Source organism: Neoarius graeffei, chromosome 8, assembly GCF_027579695.1.
Source record: "Neoarius graeffei isolate fNeoGra1 chromosome 8, fNeoGra1.pri, whole genome shotgun sequence".
Classification (NCBI taxonomy): Eukaryota; Metazoa; Chordata; class Actinopteri; order Siluriformes; family Ariidae; genus Neoarius; species Neoarius graeffei.
In genome coordinates this window covers 47,071,516-47,092,521 of record NC_083576.1, presented here as the reverse complement: position 1 = coordinate 47,092,521, position 21,006 = coordinate 47,071,516, and the positions used below count along the sequence as shown (strand labels likewise).

At 43.7% G+C, this 21,006-nt stretch overlaps 1 protein-coding gene across 1 annotated transcript in view; it reads right to left on the bottom strand.

Annotated features, from left to right (window-relative positions):
* Positions 1–21,006, bottom strand: part of slc24a6a (solute carrier family 24 member 6a) — a 72,866-nt gene that overhangs the window by 30,489 nt on the left and 21,371 nt on the right. The window contains 8 exon segments of the mRNA XM_060926718.1: positions 2,617–2,759; positions 2,868–2,921; positions 3,014–3,039; positions 3,148–3,222; positions 3,314–3,417; positions 3,594–3,678; positions 3,777–3,851; positions 15,748–15,824. Coding sequence (XP_060782701.1) covers positions 2,617–2,759; positions 2,868–2,921; positions 3,014–3,039; positions 3,148–3,222; positions 3,314–3,417; positions 3,594–3,678; positions 3,777–3,851; positions 15,748–15,824 — 639 coding nt within the window.

Genomic DNA, 21,006 nt, shown 5'->3' with positions numbered 1-21,006 from the left:
GCCCCCATTTCCATGGGGCTGGGATGGGGACGGGCAGGGAGAGGGGGAAGGAGAAAGCGAAAGTGGTTGAGAGAGAGAGGGAGTTGTAACAGAGCCTGCTTCCGGACACGCCGTCAGATGATCCTCAGCCAGTCGGACTGCCTCCTCCACCGGACCCATGCTGACGTCCCACTCGGCAGCTGAGCAACGAACTGCTCCAATGTCACTAGCTCGATGATGGCTTCAATGTCGCATTCGCTGGCCAGAAGCCACTGTCAGCAGGCATCTTGGAGCTACTGGGCGAACGGCCAGCCCACTTTGCCATTGTGTGGAAGCGCTGGCGCTGCTGTTCTGGGCTGCATCCGACCCACTGTAAGATGGCTCACTTCAGGTGGGGGTATTCCAGCATGTTGGTGGCTGGGAGCTGTCAAGCTGTGAGCTGGGCTACCCCTGACAGGAGCGGCAGTAGACGAGCTGCCCACTGTGAGGTTGGCCATGAGCTCGCCTCTGCGACACGCTCAAACAGCTCGAAGAAGGCATCAGGGTCATCCTGCGGCCCCGTCTTCACCAGCTGGATAGGCACGCTGGCTGCAGGAACAACAGCTGGAGCAGCCGCAGACTGGACCCAGGTCCGTATTGCCTGCCAATCCTCTGCCAAGGCTTCAAGCAGAGCCTGAAAGCGCCAGCTCAGGTCAATGGACAGCGCGACAAGGGCATGCTGTTGGCACTGGAGGTCGTTAACGAGCATTTGGAGGAGTTCCTGGACTGGTCTGGATCTCATGGTGGCATTCATTCCTCAGACCCAGGTTTTGGCACCAGTGTAACAGTTCTCAGACTTTGGGAAACAGAGGAACGGGAAGCAGGCTTCAGAACAGGCAAGTTCTTTTATTTTAGCACACTTTTCAGTGACCATTCACAAAACAAACACACACGCGACAGGGTGTCACAGCTCTCTCGCCCATTCCTGACTGTCTGCAAGACACACAGAGACACAGGTTAATAGACAGCCAGTAATTTGATACAGGTGCACCTCGTCACATGTTACCTGCTGGTTCAACCTGCCTCCACGCCGTTCACAACCGACGCTCGACCACGCCCCCGCTGCCACACCCCATATTTCATTGAAAATAGTACAAAGGCAATATATCAAATGTTGAATCTAAGACATTTTATTGTTTTTTGAAAAATATGCACTCATTTTGAATTTAATGTCAGCAACACATTTCAGAAAAGTTGGGACAGTGGCAACAAAAGACTGAAAAAGTTGTATAATGTTAAAAAAAAACTAATTTGGTAATTGACAACAGGTCATTCACATGATTGGGTATAGAAAAAGCATCTCAGAGAAGCTGAGTTTCTCAGAAGTAAAGATGGGGAGGGGTTCACTGCTCTGTGAAAGACTGCGTGGGCAAACAGTGCAACAATTTGAGAATAATGTTCCTCAATGTAAAACTGCAAAGACTTTGAGGATCACATCATCTATGGTACTGTACATAATATAATTAAAAGATTCAGAGAACCTGGAGAAATTGCTGTATGCAAGAGACAAGGCTGAAAACTGACAGACATTGTATACCTGTGATCTTCAAGCCCTCGGGTGACACTGCATTAAAAGCAGACATGTATCTGTCCTGGAAATCACTGTATGTGCTCAGGAACACTTCAGAAAACCATTGTCTGTGAAATCAGCTCATTACTGCATCCACAAATGCAAGTTAAAACCATATATAAACAATAACCAGAAACACCGCCACATTCTCTGAGCCTGAGCTCTTTTACAATGAACTGAGGCGAAGTGGAAAATTGTCCCGAGGTCTGATGCATCAAAATTAGAAATTCTTTTTAGAAATCATGGACACTATGGCCTCCAGGCTAAAGAGGAGAGGGACTATCCACCTTATCAGTGCACAGTCAAAAACCAGCATCTGTGATGGTATGAGGGTGCATTAGTGCACATGACATGGGTAGCTTGTTCATCTGGGAAGGCATCATTAATGCTGAATGATATATGCACGTTTCAGAGCAATGTGCTGCCATCCAGACCAAATCTTTTTCAGGGAAGGCCTTCCTTCTTTCAGCAAGACAATGCAAAACTGCTTTCTGCACATATTAAAACTACATGGCTCTGCAGTAAGAGAGTCTGGGTGCTAAACTGGCCTGCCTGCAGTCCAGACCTGTCTCCCACTGAAAACATTTGGTGCATTATGAAGCACAAAATATGACAAAGGAGACCCCGAACTGTTGATCAACTGAAATTGTATATCAGGCAAGAGTGGGACAACATTTCTCTTTCAAAAATGCAGCAGTTGGTTTCCTCAGGTCCCAAACATTTAAAGAATGTTGTTAAAAGTAGAGGAGCTGCAACACAGTGGTGAACATGCCCCTGTCCCAAATTTTTTTAAATGTGTTGCTGACACCAAATTCAAAATGAGCATATATTTTGCAAAAAAAACAAGAACATTTCTTAGATTCAACATGATACATTGTCTTTGTACTAGTTTCAATGAAATATAGGGTTTCCATGATTAGCAAATTATCACATTCTCTTTTTATTTACAGTTTACAGAGCATCCCAACTTTTTTGGAATTGGGGTTGTATTTATAATGTGTTACTGTACAAATAACACACACACACACCTTTCTTCAACAGGATCATAGAAGTGTCACTGTGTGTGCTAGCTTCTTCCGCTGCTACATCTTGCCGTAGGCTGCTCACCAAACATGGCTGTCCAGGTATACCACACCTCAGTTCCACCCAGCCCCAGATTTGACCATTAAATCTGAAACATGCCCAAGACAAAAAAAACACACACATATAAATGAGCCATCATTACTATCATTAAAACGCTATAAAAAGCATTCAGTTTCAATGACTGATCATTACGTACTTCATAATGAGGATGTAAATTCCATACATTGATATGAGGACTATCGTCTCCCACCTGTGCCAACCAAGCAAAGTTCACAAAGTCTGAGATTCTGTTTCAATATTTCTATACTGTTTCAAAAGCAAGGAAAAAACACTGCAACCTACCAGAGAACTTTCTCATCATAAATAATCTGCAAGTCAAGAACATGTCTGTCTGTAACAAATAAAGCTAAGAAAAAAAGAATATATACAATACTTTCATTTTATATTATCTAACATGTAATTCTATCAAGTCTCACCAGAATTAAAGCCAAGACTGAGATGATGTAGTAAACAGAGTCCCGGAAGAGAGGCCACCAGGTGAGAGAGATCGTCTATGAGGAAAAAGAAAACAAGATCTCGATACTGTATATATATCAATTTCTCCTTACTGTGGGGAAAACTCTTGGAAAACAAGTATCCTACCTGTCCAGCAAAAATGCCACACACTCCAATGATAACTAGGATATTAAAGACTGCTGAGCCCACTATGGTGCCAACTCCTACATCTCCCTTAGTGATGAATACACCTGAGATAATGTGAGATAGAAATCACACTGGAGCAAATTGTCTGAAGAAAGTCCCTTAATAAAAATAAATTATATATATATATATATATATATATATATATATATATATATATATATATATATATACACACACGTATATATAACTAATCTGCCTCAGCAACTTCAATAAAACTGACCAATCAGAGAGGTAAAGAGCTCTGGAGCAGAACTTCCTGCTGCCATGAAGGTGGCCCCAGCAACATCCTCACTCAGATGTAGGTTCTGAAAATTAAATACAAAGGATGTATTGTACATACAAGTATGTGTCTCCTTACATGGATAAAGTTGGACAGCAGAGACAATAGCAAAACAGCTCTGACCTCACAGATCTTTTCCAGAGATGGCACAAAATACACGTCGCAGACAATAGCAAGGGCGTAGAACATGTAAACAGCCTGCAGATGTAAAACAAATGAGGAAAGAGAAGATTAACAACTAAACTAGCCTTTGCACTGACACTGGACATGTAAAACAAATCCAGCATTGTGGTGTAGCTGTGTGCTCAGAAGTCTTAATCGACAGTTTACTCTGAAATGACTTCCCCGACAGTTATGCTGATTTAATGATACTACAAGTTTATCCAAGTTTACTACAAGTAAAGGAACGTACACTAACATACTGTACATACATTCATTATACTTGCTTTTCCTGTTAATTTGAGGATGTTCAAATGTATTGTTCTTGAAGAGAGGTAAAATAAGTAGCGAATGAAATATTCATTTCCTTTGCATGTACTAGGAATCAGAGACTCTACTTTTATATATTACAGTAGTATGCTTTGATGTATCAAATAGTTTTTAATATAATAATATACAGTACCAGTCAAAAGTTTGTACACTCAAACTCTTTCCAGTGTTGTAGTCGAGTCACTAAACCTCGAGTCCGAGTCCAGTCTCGAGTCCCCAGTGTTCAAGTCCGAGTCAAGTCCAAGCCATTAAAAAAAATTTCGAGTCGAGTCCACTATTGATCCGAGTCGAGTCTGAGAACAAGACTCCAACCGCACCATTTGACGGTAGCTGTTTCAGCACCATTAACATTAGTTTGTTCCTAAACATGATGTATGAACAGGTGAATGTGCACTCTCTTTATCAGGGAGTGTGAAGTATTCTGTCAGAGATGGTTGGGAGACGAATGTAAATGCAGAAGGTGTGTTTATTAATACAAGTGAAGACAGTAAACAATCTAGAACGGCAGGCAAAATCGTAAAACAGCGAAACAGGCAATAGGTCAAGCGAGGCACAGGCCATCATAGACTTGGTAGAATCAAAGGGAAATCAGGGATCAGGAAACCAAACAAGGAAATAAGGCTCAGTAATGTGTCAGCAACACAACTCAATACTTCGCAAAGTAAGTGTGTTTTCAGTTTTTATATAGGCATGCTGATTGCGCCTTAATCCTGTGCAGGTACGAGTTGTTTATGGCACTCGCGCGAGAGTCAGCTTGGAGCGCGTGCTGTCCGGAGCGCGCCCGAGAGTCTATCTGATGCACACGCCAAGGCACGCAGGTGTGACACTCACACAAAATTCGTACAAAAATTCAGGTAGATATAAATATTGTATGTCAAATTATTATGGCATGTTACAAAAAATAAAGAAAAAAATCCAAGTCCTAATCTTCAATTTATGAGTCCAAATGCAGTTAATGCATGAGTCCGGTTCAACGGTGCTCAAGCCCAAGTCGAGTCATGAGTCCTTAAAATTAGGGCACGAGTTGGACTCGAGTCCAAGTCCTGGACTTGAGTACTACAAGCCTGACTCATTCATAGGTTTTTCTGTATTTTGACTATTTTCTACATTGTAGAACAATACTGAAGACATCACATATGAACCATATATGGAATTATGCGGTAAACAAAAAAGTGTTTAAAAAAACAATGTTTCATATTTTAGATTCTTCAAAGTAGCTCTGTTTACCTTGATGACGCTTTGCACACTACTGGCATTATCTTAACCAGCTTCATGAGGTAGTAGCCTGGAAGGCTTTTCAATTAACAGCTGTGCCTCGTCAAAAGTAGATGGCCTTTCGATTTCATAAAATTGGTGAAATTTAGTTCCCTCTGAAATTTGGCTATTGTGATATGTTTATTTCCGTAATATCAAAAAAAACAAACAAACCCAGGCCTTTCTGTGGCTGGGAAGTTATTTAATTTGAGGGGATTCCTGAGCAAATAATGTGCATAAAATCGCTCGCTTCGCGCAGTCAGGCAGACAGAGGAAGTCCGTGTGCGCATGCACATGCTTACCTTCATCGTCTTTTTCTTCTTCTTCATCTTTTGGGTGTTATGGCAGCTGGCATCCAGTGTTGCATTACTGCCATCTACAGGTTTACCTTGACCGTGTAGTGTACTGACAGTTACATCATTCTGCCACTAAACGAACAGCTGATCACACCGAGGTGCTCGCTGACCGCCGAGATTTGTTAGTTTGGTCCTGCGTTTCCTTTCCTTCGTAACATAACGTCTTTTCTTCTCGCTTTCCATTACTGTAGTTGGTCTTCCATGTTTCATTCGCACACTCGCGTCCTCCATTTCCCTCTCCTGTTTCAAATTTCTATCCCACAATGCTTTGTACGAACAGGGAAAGCCCACCACGTGATGCATGATGTAGTATATTGTATTGGGTCATGGTGAAGCAGGAAAAAATAGCAGAGAATTTAGGGCCACGTGGCCCTAAATTCATTAATTGTTCTATTAAAAAAAAAACCTCATAAAATTGGAAGTCTGTGATTGTAATTCAGTAGTTTTCAGTCCATTGAACAAAAATAATTGGGTGTCAGAGAAAATTATTTTTATGACCTAAACTTGAAAAATTTGAAAGTTAGTACAGCTTTAATTAGTGCAATTTCTTGCCTTCTTAATGTGTTTGAGATCAAATAGTAAATAATAAAAATGCAGTAAACAGCCATACTGGGCAGCACAGTCATCATACCTGCAAACTCAGAAGGTCTGAAAAAGGTGACAAACTTTTTTACACCCCCCGACGTAAACCAAAACCCGAGCCCGCCCCCTCTCCAAAAAAAGGTGCAACATAGCTACAAGTAAACAAAAAAATTGTTTATTAACATAACCTTGTTTTTTGGTCAATCAGTGCAAAATGGCTGATGGTCAATCAACAAAATCAACCACAATCAAGTAACAACAATGTCAAGCTGAGTAATTTACTAATAGTAAATCTCATTTCTTCATTTTTTGGGCCTGGACAAGCCGTTCCATGGCCAGTTTCCTCTGCTTTGCCATGTGTCTCTTTCGGGCAACATAGCTTCAGCCCACTAAGGGCTACTTTGTCTTCAGCCAGCACTTGGGCCAGGTTCACCATCACTGGTACAAAGGTGAAAGGAAGTGAATATTCAGCAAGAGTAGCCAGAACCATTGCCTAAACAAAGAAAATATTATTAGATTTACATTATTAAAGCTGGTTTAATATTCACAAACTTCCACTGCTATTACAAAGTTGTTAAGACTGGATCCTCATTCCAATAGACATGATCTAGGCTACGGTAGTTAATCTCTAAATTAACTAAACATGCAATGTACAATATTTTTTGGTAATGTAGGCTAGTCTACTCCTATTTTGCCTAACATTAGCCTACTGGCAAATATCAAGTAACCTGTTAAACAGTGAAATGGTAGAATTACAGAAAACTACAAGCCTAGCCTATTTAGCCTAATCTACTGTATACACACCTCTGCATTGGCAACTCGCTGAAATGTAGGTACAGGCATCCTAACTCGCTCCCTCATAACATCAGGCCTCTTGGAAGCACTTTGCTCTGGGACTGGAAGGGCACTGGATGTACTCATAACAGTGCACACTTTTTGACGGTGCGCCTCTGTTTGGCAGTGTGCCAAAAGAGCATGAGAGCCTTTGTTGCTGTAATTTATTTCTTTTTGGCAAAGGCTGAATTTTGAATACCCGGCTTTGTTTATCTTATGAAAAAATTGTGACAGCAGGAAGCTGTGCTGAACTCCCTTCACTTCAGTCTTGACCTCGATTTTTAGCCAGGCCCAGCTCCAGCTGCACCTCAGACCTGCGTCAAGCTTTGCTACATAAACAGCATCTTCCTCTTTAAGCTCCCTCATTCTGGAAGAGAATTGACCAAATATCGGCTGGGTCAGGGCTCCTTTTTGTTACCATAAATGTTTGTAAAGGTTAACTCTAACTACATCCATCCATGTTAAATGATCCGCCGGAGAAGGTGTTTCAATCACTTAAAAAACGCCGGTGTACTAACGTTAATGTTACGTGTTTGTTTTCATTCCTCATCTTGTGACAATGTCGCATTATCATCAGATAACAGTATGGATGCAGTAGAGCTAGCCTTCACAAAAATTATTCGAACTGAACCGACTGGCATGAAAGGTTAACGTTAACACACAATTAGGGATGTCCCGATCCGATCACGTGATCGGAAATCGGGCCCGATCACATGGTTTCAGACTCAATCGGAATCGGGCATTGCCTCCCGATCAGGGATCGGATATATATCTATATAATATATTCTCATTTTTAACACATCAATAGCTATGCGTTGGCACAGAGTGAGACCAGACCTCTTGTCTCAACACAGCAACACCAACGCATGCGGCATGACATCACTTTGTAGCGGAGATGCTATTGGTTATTGGCTGCCTGTTGCCGGCAAAGTTGAACACGGAAGCAGTTCGAAGCGGAAAGCAAAGCATGAGATCTTTTTTTTTTTCGTTGGATGACAAAAGAAACGGGCTCAAACCTGAAAGGGTAGAAATGCTTGTTTTCATCAAGAAAAACGTTCATTTCCTTAATTGAAATTACTGTACACCACTGTGAGATGCGTTCTTAAAAGCAAATTACCGGCACTGTGGCACTTTATTTTTTTTATTTGTTTACATTCCTGCCAGGTATTTTAAGGTTATTTTTTTTTATTTGTTATTTATTGTTCAAACTGCCTCACGTAAGTGCTCTGTTTGCTAACGGAGTTGTTGGATGTTAAAATAAGGTGTTAAATAAAAAATGAGGAACATCCTGGATCCGTTTCTTTCCTCGTCTTTATTTTTTATGGATTATAAGAAGTATCGGATCGGGACTCGGTATCGGCAGATACTCAAAATCAAATGATCGGTATCGGATCGGAGGGCAAAAAAACCTGATCGGGACATCCCTACACACAATTCACTGATGTTAGCTGACATCCTAGCTAACGTTAGCATACAAGCTGAAAAACTTTACATTATGTATAACGTTAAACATGTTGGAAAAGGTTTCATGTCACGATACACGTAACGTTGCTAAAGTAGGATTATCTTTGACAAACCAAGTTTAATTTACACAGCATATTACATTGTTGGCAGCTAACAAGACTTACCTCAAGTCTGTCGCTAGTGTCCATAGATCTCTGAAGTCTCTGACGCAGGTCGTATGTTTACTGTCTATGGTTTAGTCAGGCAAAGGTTTAGTTCGCCGTGAGAAAGATGGATTGACTTGGATGTTTGTGATTGGCCAAATGAGTAGCGTGTGATTGGCCAAATGACTCTTGTGAAGATGGCAATGCCATTTTACTGAAAGTCCCATCCACCGCTGATCCCCCAACCCCCCCCCCCAAAAAAAAACCTCTTCAGATCTAGATAAATCACGAGAATGACATATTTTGTTTGCAAAACGGCGAATTTCACCGAAAAGCGACTAGTTTGCAGGTATGAGTCATGCACTGTCGCCTCACACCAAGAAGGTTCTGGGTTTGAGCCCAGTGGCTGACTGGGGCCTTTCTGTGTGGCATTTACATGTTCTCCCCGTGTCTATGTGGGTTTCCTCCAGGTGCTCTGGTTTCCTCCCACAGTCCAAAGACGTGCAGATTAGTTCAATTGGCTGCTCAAAATTGTCCATAGATGTGAATGTGTACCCACGACCAGATAAGGGTTTGGTAGTAGTATTATGTCATGTCAGTAACCGTTCAACTAAGTAAAGAAAAACGACAGACATTAAATTATAGGGTGTGTCCAAACTTTTGACTGGTACTGTATGTGGGTTTGACTCATGAAACTAACCAGTTAAAATGTTTGGTTGGTGGTTGGCACATCATGAGGTGCCAACTTTACGTATCACCGAGGAAGCACATTCGCATTTCCAGGTGGGTTGCTCACACGTGATGGCGGGAGACTCAGCTTTATTTTAGATTTGTTTTTTATTGTAAAGTGGACTTTCAAGTGAACTTTCAGCACAATATACAGGTAACGTACTATCAATTATTATTTCAAAGTATGGCGAGTATGAAAAGTATGAGAAGCATGAAAAGTTTCATTTGACGTCTGCATTTTGTCCCAATTTAGTTAATGACCAAGTATAAGACAAGTAAATTTATGGAAGCAAAAACGTGAGAAAGATTTGAATTTTTTAAAATTAATAATGAACATTAATCAACCACTGATTTCATAATATAAGCTCAAAAACTAGACACTTTTATTTATTCTGAACGCACCTTCTTGAAGTAAATAGTAGTTTTATTACACTTCAGAAATTTACATTTAAAAAAAAGTACCTTTTTCCATTTTTTTCAGTGTTCACAAATTCAAAACATGTTCAATAATTCACCTTTGAGATATTCAGAAACTGGTATTGAGGTTGCTTGTTTCAGTGCTTGGACTCAAATTACATTCTGGCTGCAAAATTTAATACAAAAAATATCCAAGTATAAAAACCGGGTTACTCAGGGGAAGGCAAAGGCAATCGATCCTGGGGGTGTGAGGAAATGAGGGGATTATATTAATGTAGCACACCTGATGCTTATTTGTAATCTCTCTCTCTCTCTCCCCCTGATAGCTCCGACATTGTGCGCTTGTATAAAAGTGAACTGAAAAGCAACTTACAGGTATACACTGAAATAAAAATAGTCAGCGATTCAGTAAATATATGGTGGCACTGCACAGAAGTAATTTCTTTTCTGTTACGATCATATACAGTGTCTTGCAAAAGTATTCATCTCCATTGGTGTTTGTCCTGTTTTGTCGCGTTACAAGCTGGAATTAAAATGGATTTTTAGAGGATTAGCACCATTTGATTTACACAACATGCCTACCACTTTAAAGGTGAAAATAATTGTTTTATCGTGACACAAACAATAATTAAGATGAAAAAAACAAACAGAAATCTGGAGTGTGCATAAGTGTTCACCCCCTTCCGTATGAAACCCCTAAATAAGAGCTGGTCCAACCAATTCACTTCATCTCATTATCTCTAGCCGCTTTATCCTGTTCTACAGGGTCGCAGGCAAACTGGAGCCTATCCCAGCTGACTACGGGCGAAAGGCGGGGTACACCCTGGACAAGTCGCCAGGTCATCACAGGGCTGACACATAGACACAGACAACCATTCACACTCACATTCACACCTATGGTCAATTTAGAGTCACCAGTTAACCTAACCTGTATGTCTTTGGACTGTGGGGGAAACCGGAGCACCCGGAGGAAACCCACGCGGACACGGGGAGAACATGAAAACCCTGCACAGAAAGGCCCTCGCCGGCCACGGGGCTCGAACCCGGACCTTCTTGCTGTGAGGCGACAGCGCTAACCACTACACCACCGTGCCGCCCCAATTCACTTCATAAGTCACATAATTAGTTGATTAAGATCCACCTGTGTGCAATCAAAGTGTCACATGATCTGTCACATGATGTCTGTATAAATCAACCTGTTCTGGAAGGACCCTGACTCTGCAACACTACTAAGCAAGCAACATGAAAACCAAGGAGACTCCAAACAGGTCAGACACAAAGTTGTGGAGAAGTAGAGATCAGGGTTGGGTTATAAAAAATATCCCAAACTTTGAATATCCCACAGAGCACCATTAAATCCATTATAGCAAAATGGAAAGAATATGGCACCACTAATATAAAATTAGGTCCTACCTAATAGCGGACCTTCCATTCAAATGAAAACAAACATGCAACAGATGATGTACAACCCCGATTCCAAAAAAGTTGGGACAAAGTACAAATTGTAAATAAAAACAGAATGCAATAATTTACAAATCTCAAAAACTGATATTGTATTCACAATAGAACATAGACAACATATCAAATGTCAAAAGTGAGACATTTTGAAATTCCATGCCAAATATTGGCTCATTTGAAATTTCATGACAGCAACACATCTCAAAAAAGTTGGGACAGGGGCAATAAGAGGCTGGAAAAGTTAAAGGTACAAAAAAGGAACAGCTGGAGGACCAAACTGGAACTCATTAGGTCAATTGGCAATAGGTCATTAACATGACTGGGTATAAAAAGAGCATCTTGGAGTGACAGCGGCTCTCAGAAGTAAAGATGGGAAGAGGATCACCAATCCCTCTAATTCTGCGCCGACAAATAGTGGAGCAATATCAAAAAGGAGTTCGACAGTGTAAAATTGCAAAGAGTTTGAACATATCATCATCTACAGTGCATAATATCATCAAAAGATTCAAAGAATCTGGAAGAATCTCTGTGCGTAAGGGTCAAGGCCGGAAAACCATACTGGGTGCCCATGATCTTCGGGCCCTTAGACGGCACTGCATCACATACAGGCATGCTTCTGTATTGGAAATCACAAAATGGGCTCAGGAATATTTCCAGAGAACATTATCTGTGAACACAATTCACCGTGCCATCCGCCGTTGCCAGCTAAAACTCTATAGTTCAAAGAAGAAGCCGTATCTAAACATGATCCAGAAGTGCAGACGTCTTCTCTGGGCCAAGGCTCGTTTAAAATGGACTGTGGCAAAGTGGAAAACTGTTCTGTGGTCAGACGAATCAAAATTTGAAGTTCTTTATGGAAATCAGGGACGCCGTGTCATTCGGACTAAAGAGGAGAAGGACGACCCAAGTTGTTATCAGCGCTCAGTTCAGAAGCCTGCATCTCTGATGGTATGGGGTTGCATTAGTGCGGCATGGGCAGCTTACACATCTGGAAAGACACCATCAATGTTGAAAGGTATATCCAGGTGTGGCAGCGGGGGCGTGGCCAAGCATCGGTCTGTGACAGGAGGGCGGAGTCAGGGAAGGTAAGTGGCAGAATCACTACACCTGATGTCAATTAACCTGTGTTTGTGTGTCTTCCCAGTGACCGCACCCTATATAAAAGAGAGAGAGAGCAGAGGAAGGCAGCTCTCTCTGGAACCAGTCAACTGGTGTGTGTTGTGTGACTGGATATATTTGTCTCTGAAAAGAACAAATAAAAGAGCATTATGGAACTTTATTCTGGCCTGCCGTCTTTCTGTGCTCCTCCCCCTCCTACGAACTGCCACACCAGGTTCTAGAGCAACATATGCTCCCATCCAGACGACGTCTCTTTCAGGGAAGACCTTGCATTTTCCAACATGACAATGCCAAACCACATACTGCATCAATTACAGCATCATGGCTGCGTAGAAGAAGGATCCGGGTACTGAACTGGCCAGCCTGCAGTCCAGATCTTTCACCCATAGAAAACATTTGGCGCATCATAAAACGGAAGATACGACAAAAAAGGCCCAAGACAGTTGAGCAACTAGAATCCTACATTAGACAAGAATGGGTTAACATTCCTATCCCTAAACTTGAGCAACTTGTCTCCTCAGTCCCCAGATGTTTACAGACTGTTGTAAAGAGAAAAGGGGATGTCTCACAGTGGTAAACATGGCCTTGTCCCAACTTTTTTGAGATGTGGTGTTGTCATGAAATTTAAAATCACCTAATTTTTCTCTTTAAATGATACATTTTCTCAGTTTAAACATTTGATATGTCATCTATGTTCTATTCTGAATAAAATATGGAATTTTGAGACTTCCACATCATTGCATTCCATTTTTATTTACAATTTGTACTTTGTCCCAACTTTTTTGGAATCGGGGTTGTACTTTGATGTGTTTCAATTTCATCACGAGAAGATACATTTCTCCAAACTCACACGTATATTATTCTTTTTATTACTATAAACTACAGTGTGCTGTCGGGATTTATAGCAAAATGTTTTGAAAACAAAAGATACACGATTCATGAAAACACTGACTGGATTCAGGTCAACTTGTCAGATCCCGAAGGATTTCACAGTGATATCAAAATCAACATCACTATTTAGAATTAAATTCCTACAACTTATCATTTCTATTAATTCATTTTTTACACGTTTTCTTTCTCTTTCAGCTTGTCGCTTTTCTTGTGAAATATTTCTTCGCCTTTCTCTAGCTCTTTCACGTCTTCTTTCCTTTTCTTCCTCTGTCAAAACTCTCTTTCTCTTCCCGGTTTTGACTTCATCTTTCTCTCCTTGGTTAACTTGTTCTGACATCTTTTTAAAGTTTGTATTAAAAGTTTGTCAAAATGATTATTATTTTGTTGCGCTGTTTGAGTTGTTCTAGGTGGAAAAACCCGATAAATATGAAATTATCTGTAGACAAAAACAAGTTATGTAGGTGCGCTTGCGCTTCTAGTTCCCACCAAAATCAAACAGCCAATCAGAATCGCGAGGGGTACAGACAGACGGACGTACATGGCTGGGATCCCTGTGTGTCCATGAAAAATCAACTCAATGGGTTACCATATTTTCTTAAGTATGGAGCTCCGCTCGCGCGGGTCTTCGGCAGACCTGACAAACCTGACAAGAGAAGGCCACTCACCAAAACTCACAGACCGGGCAAGGAGGGCATTAATCAGAGATGCAACAAAGACACCAAAGATGGCACTGAAGGAGCTGCAAAGATCCACAGTGGAGATGGGAATATCTGTCCATAGGGCCACTTTAAGCCATACACTCCACAGAGTGGGGCTTTATGGAAGAGTGGCCAGAAAAAAGAAAACAATAAGAAAACACATTTGGAGTTTGCCCAACAGCATGTGGCAGACTCCCCAAACATGTGAAAGAAGATTCTCTGGTCAAATGAGACTAAAATTCTTTTTTTTTTTGCCATCAAGGAAAATGCCGTGTGTGGCGCAAACCCAACACCCTGAGAACACCATTCCTACAGTGAAGCATGGTGGTGGCAGAATCATGCTGTGGGGATATTTTTCATCTGCAGGGACAGGAAAGCTGGTCAGGATTGAAGTAAAGATGGATGGCACTAAATACAGGGCAATTCTGGAGGAAAACCTGTTTGAGTCAGCCAGAGGTTTGAGACTGGGACAAAGGTTCAAGTTCCAGCAGGACAATGACCCGAAACATACTGCTAAAACTACACTGGAGTGGTTTAAAGGGAAACATTTAGATATCTTGGAATGGCCTAATCAAAGCCCAGACCTCAATCCAATTGAGAATCTGTAGCATAACTTGAAAATGCTGTACACCAACGCAACCCATCTAACTTGAAGGAGTTGGAGCAGTTTTGCCTTGAGGAATGGGCAAAAATCCTGGTGGCTAGATGTGCAAAGCTAATCAAGACATACCCCAAGAGACTTTCAGCTGTAATTGCAGCAAAAGGTGGCCCTACAAAGTATTGACTTTGGGGGGATGAATACCTATGCACACTCTAGATTTCTGTTTTTTCATTTTAATTATTCTTTGTGTCACAATAAAACAACAATTTTCACCTTTAAAGTGGTAGGCATGTTGTGTAAATCAAACTGTCCTAACCCTCCAAAAAATCCATTTTAATTCCAACTTGTAATGCAACAAAACAGGACAAACAGCAAGGGGGATGGATACTTTTGCAAGATGCTGTATGTTTAGTATCAAAGTCAAAAATAAGTTAAAATTCTGTTCATTAATGGCAGAGACAAGGCAGCACGGTGGTGTAGTGGTTAGCGCTGTCGCCTTACAGCAAGAAGGTCCGGGTTCGAGCCCCATGGCTGGCGAGGGCCTTTCTGCGTGGAGTTTGCATGTTCTCCCCGTGTCCGCGTGGGTTTGCTCCGGTTTCCCCCAAAGACATGCAGGTTAGGTTAACTGGTGGCTCTAAATTGACCGTAAGTGTGAATGGTTGTCTGTGTCTATGTGTCAGCCCTGTGATGACCTGGCGACTTGTCCAGGGTGTACCCCGCCTTTCGCCCGTAGTCAGCTGGGATAGGCTCCAGCTTGCCTGCGACCCTGTAGAACAGGATAAAGCGGCTAGAGGTAATGAGATGAGATGAATGGCATAGTTTTTGTGCTTTTTTATCTCAACTAAAATCATTGTCATGGTTTGGCATCCATATTTATACTGAGAATATAAAATGAACTTTATCATACTGTGACACGTATGTATGCACTTATACCACATCTTAAAAATACCAAAGTATACTTTATTTTCTATGTACTATGCTGTAACATGGACCTGCTGACAGTGTGTGTGTTCACACAAGGATTTTTGTGTAAAAATTCCACTGTTGTCTGATACTCACGCAGACGATATGCAGCAGCAGCGCCCCATGCCTTCTCTGCTCCTTAGTGAAGACATCTTCAGGAAATTCATTGATCGCTGAGGGCGTGCGCGCGCATGTGTTTGCAGAAAGAAAAACACAGTCCATTAGTAAAGAGTTAGAGATGGAGAGAGCAGCTTGCATTACTGATGTAAAAGCAACTGAAAGTCTTCACAGATTTTCTTTCTCCATCTAAGGTCTGCTTTAATGCTTCCACTCAGGCTGCCTATGCAGACGCAGTAACATATGCAGTATTTCTTTTTTTTTTTAATAGTGCCAAAATACTGGTTTGGTATTTTTCTATCAAATAGGAATTCAGATATCTAATAAAAGTACTCTATTACATATTCTCAAACTAAATGATCTGCAAGCAGGATGTGAACTGGCATAAGGCCTTAAAAAAAAAAAGCCTTTCCAATACCTCCTCCTCGATTATACAGCAGTCCGCGTGCAGCACTTTGATTGAAAGTTAATTAACTGCTGGATCATACACACATTATTATATATATATATATATATATATATATATATATATATATATATATATAAGATTTAGATATAGATTTCAGATATAGATTTCTTCTATGCAGAAACTGTTGCACAAAAACATAGCTTCTGCACACATTGCTATTATTTGACCATCAAAACGTTTGCCAACAGTACAAAGCAGCTTCGAAACTGAATGTGATCATGCATGAGGCAAATTATCAACTAATTCCATTTCGTGCATGGGTTCAGACATTAGGCATCCATCAGTCACTACACTACACTACACTACATACTGTAGCTGGGACAGAATTTCTGAACAAATTAGCTTAAAAGGTAGGTTCCATGTTTGTAGTCTGAAATATTACCATTGATCAGTTAATCTCCTCAAGCCAATCAATCAATTGATCAACTTTATTAAAGTGTCAAACTTATAGCTGGTCACAAGTAGCCAACTAATTGGGGACACTAATAAACTATTTAATCTATTTACTATATAATCTCCAGCACGGTGGTGTAGTGGTTAGCACTGTCGCCTCACAGCAAGAAGGTTCTGAGTTCGAATCCAGCGGCCGAAGAGGGATCTCGTGTGGACGTGTGGAGTTTGCTTGTTGTCCCCGTGTCTGTGTGGGTTTCCTCCAGGTGCTCTGGTTTCCCCCACAGTCCAAAGACATGCAGGTTAGGTTAATTGGTGGCTCTAAATTGCCCATAGGTGTGAGTGTGAATGGTTGAGAGGAGAAAAACTCTATAATAATCCAGTAGAAGGCAAAAGAAAACCACTACTGTAATGTTCCCTAGGGACTTTGATGGCTGAAGCAGTCAGAGTGGCCATGTCACTGTAGTGATATGACAAAATGGATGGATGGATGGACTAAATAATCAACCTGATGAGCACTCTGACGCTGGAATATAATTGTAGAAGGAAATGCTGCACAACAGACTCTAATTACTGTAGGTCAAGTTTGGCAAAGCAAATGTCTTGATGTTTGATGCTCAAGGGCAGCACAGTGGTGTTGTGGCAAGAAGCAAGAAGGTTCTGGGTTCGAGCCCGGTGGCCAATGGCGGCCTTTCTGTGTGGAGTTTGCATGTTCTTCCCGTGTCTCTGTGGGTTTCCTCTGGGTGCTCCGGTTTCCCCCACAGTCCAACGACATGCAGGTTAGGCTAATTGGTGGCTCTACATTGACTGTAGGTGTGAATGTGAGTGTGAATGGTTGTGTGTCTCTATGTGTCAGCCCTGCGATGACCTGGCGACTTGTTCAGGGTGTACCCCACCTCTCACCCATAGTCATCTGGGATAGGCTCCAGCTTGCCCGCGACCCTGCACAGGATAAGCGGTTACGGATAATGGATGGATGGATGTTTGATGCTCAGTCAACATCAGAAAAGCAAAATAAATGTTTCATGGATCTCCTTAACAGTGTTTTAACAGTGTGTGGCAGCAGGGGCGTGGCCAAGCGTCGGTCTGTGAATGGAGGGCGGAGTCAGGGAAGGTAAGTGGTGGAATCACTGCACCTGATGGGAATTAACCTGTATTTGTGTGTCTCCCCCAGTGACCGCGCCCTTTAAAAGGAGAGAGAGAGCAGAGAAAGGGAGCTCTCTCCCCAACCAGAAGACTTGTGTGCGCGCGCGTGTGTGGCTGGGAGAGTGTAAAAGGCAAAGCTGAAAATAAAAGAGTTTTGAGAATTCAGTTCTGCTGTGCTTCTGTGCTCTACCCACCTGGTCAGATACAACAGTGGTGCCGAAACCCGGGACGGAGTGCAGAAGGGAACAGCCACATGGAGTCCTCCCCCTTAAAGGACCTGGTCCATGCCCTCACCATGGCCCAACAGAGCCAGCACCAGGCACTGATCGCCCTCCGAAAGGAGCAGGAACAACGGTTCGAAGCCCTGGTGCTGGCGCAACAGGAAGATTGCCAGGCATTCCGGAACCTGCTCGCGTCGGCGGGGTCCACGATCACCACCGCCGCAGACCCTCCCCACCTCACCCTAATGAAGATGGGTCCGCATGACGACCCCGAAGCCTTCCTCACTCTTTTTGAGCAGGCAGCAGAGGCGTGGGGTTGGCCGGTGGAACAGCTGCCTGCTCAAAACAGCTGCCCCTGCTAACAGGCGAGGTGCAGCTGGCTGCACTACAGCTCGCCACCAACAGCCGGCTGGTCTACGCGGACCTCCGTAGGGCCGTCCTCCAATGCGTGGGTCGCACCCTGGAACAGCAACGGCAGCACTTCCGCGCGCTGCGCCTGGAGGAGGTTGGCCAGCCATTCGCGTTTGGCCAGCAACTCCGGGACGCCCGCCGGTGGTGGCTGAGGGCCGACAACCGCGACGCCGAGGGAATCATCGATCTGGTGGCGCTGAAACAATTCGTCGTCCAACTTCCGGAAGGAACAGCGGAGTGGGTCCAGTGCCATTGCCTGGCATCGCTGGATCAAGCCATCGAGCTGGCAGAGGACCATATGGCAGCCATTCCGATGGCAGGACAGCGTGTCTCCCCTTCTCCCCTCTCTTTCCCCCTCTGTTCCTTGTCCTCACCCCATTCCCCTACCACGGAGGCGGGGGCCAGCTCCACCCCAGCCGGCCTGCCGGGCCCGCGGTGCCCTACCGTTTCCTACTTCCTTGTCTGTCTCTTCCCCCCCTCAGGTGAGTGATCTCCGGAACACCGGTGCAGGGAGAGAGCCTGGGCCGGTATGCTGGCGCTGCAGGGAACCGGGGCACCTCCAGCATCAGTGCTCGGCGATAGAGGTGGGCGCGGTGGTCCGGATCCCTGACGCGCCAGGGACTGCCCTCGATCAGGCCGGAGCGTATCGCATACCGGTGAGTATCCAAGGGGATACGTATCAGGCTTTGGTGGACTCCGGCTGTAATCAGACCTCAATCCACCAAAGCCTGGTGCAAGACGAGGCATTGGGAAGCGCACAATTGGTGAAGGTGTTGTGTGTGCACCGGGATGTTCACAACTACCCTTTAGTGTTGGTCCACATTCTATTTCGAGGGGAAAAATTTAGAGTAAAGACGGCAGTTAATCCTCGCCTTACCCACTCGATAATTCTGGGGACTGATTGGCCGGGATTTCGGGAATTCATGATGCATTTAGTGAAGAGTGGGGCCTGCCATAGTTCAGCGGGGGGGGAGTTCCCGGAGTGGCATTAGCGGGAGCAGCTGTCCCAGAGCTATCTACGTCATCATCGCATCAGAGTGAGGAGCAGCATGCTCCTCCTCCCTCTCTCGGGGATTCCCTCGCGGATTTCCCGTTAGAGCAGTCGCGAGCCAAGACTCTGCGGCATGCGTTTGACCAAGTGAGAGTAATTGATGGTCAAACTCTCCAGCCAAATGCCACCCCGTCCTTCCCCTATTTTTCCATTATTAAGGATAGATTATACCGAATGACGGAGGACACTCAGACTAAGGAACAAATAACACAGCGTTTAATCCCAAAGAGCCACCGGGAATTTATATTCCAGGCGGCTCACTTTAATCCCATGGCCGGACACTTGGGGCAGGATAAGACACTAGCCCGAATAATGGCCTGGTTCTATTGGCCAGGGATTCACGGCGATGTCCGTAGGTGGTGTACAGCGTGCCGCAAATGCCTTTGCGCCCTCTGCCATTAATCGAGACCCTGTTCGAAAGAATTGGGATGGATCTCGTCAGGCCATTAGATCGGTCAACACGAGGATATCGCTTTATTTTAGTTCTGGTGGACTATGCAACGCGATATCCGGAAGCAGTGCCTCTTCGCAATATCTCAGCACGTAGTATTGCAGAAGCGCTCTTCCACGTCATCTCCTGAGTCGGAATCCCCAAAGAGATTCTGACTGATCAAGGCACTACGTTTATGTCACGCACACTGTGCGAACTGTATGGGTTACTGGGAATTAAGCCTATCCATACCAGCGTTTATCACCTACAAATGGAGGGCTTAGTCGAACAGTTTAATCGCACCCTCAAAAACATAATTAGAAAATTTGTATGTGAAGACATGCAACTGGGATAAATGGCTCGAGCCCCTGTTATTCGCAGTGCGAGAGGTCCTGCAAGCCTCCATGGGGTTCTCCCCGTTCGAATTATTATACGGGCGTAAGCCGCGTGGCATTCTGGATGTGCTACGGGAAAATTGGTAGGAGGGACCTTCAACCAGTAAAAATGAAATTCAATATGTTATCGACCTGTGCGCCAAACTCCACACACTCATGCACCTAACCCAGGAGAATTTGTGGCAGGCCCAAGAACGTCAAGTCCCCTGTACAACAGGGGCACGCGCCTTAGGGAACTCACACTGGGAGATAAAAGTACCCGTGTGGTTGCCCATGTCAAGCTCCAAATTGATCGCCAGGTGGCAAGGACCCTTTGAAGTCACACGGTGAGTCGTGGACGTCGACTATGAGGTGAGGTGAACGGACAGGGGTGGGGCATTACAGATTTACCACCTCAATCTACTAAAACTTTGGAATGAGGAGGTCCCCGTGGCGTTGGTGTCGGTGGTTCCGGAGAAGGCGGAGCTGGGGCCGGAGGTTCAAAAAAGAAAATTGACATCGCCCACCGCTCCAGTCCCCTGTGGAGACCACCTCTCCCCAACCCAGCTCACGGAGGTCGTCTAGCTGCAAACAGAATTTTCTGACGTGTTCTCGCCCCTGCCCAGCCGCACCCACCTCATAGAACACCACATTGAGACGCCCCCAGGGGTAGTAGTGCGCAGCCACCCTTACAGACTGCCCGAACACAAGAAAAAGGTGGTTTGGGAAGAACTCGAGGCCATGCT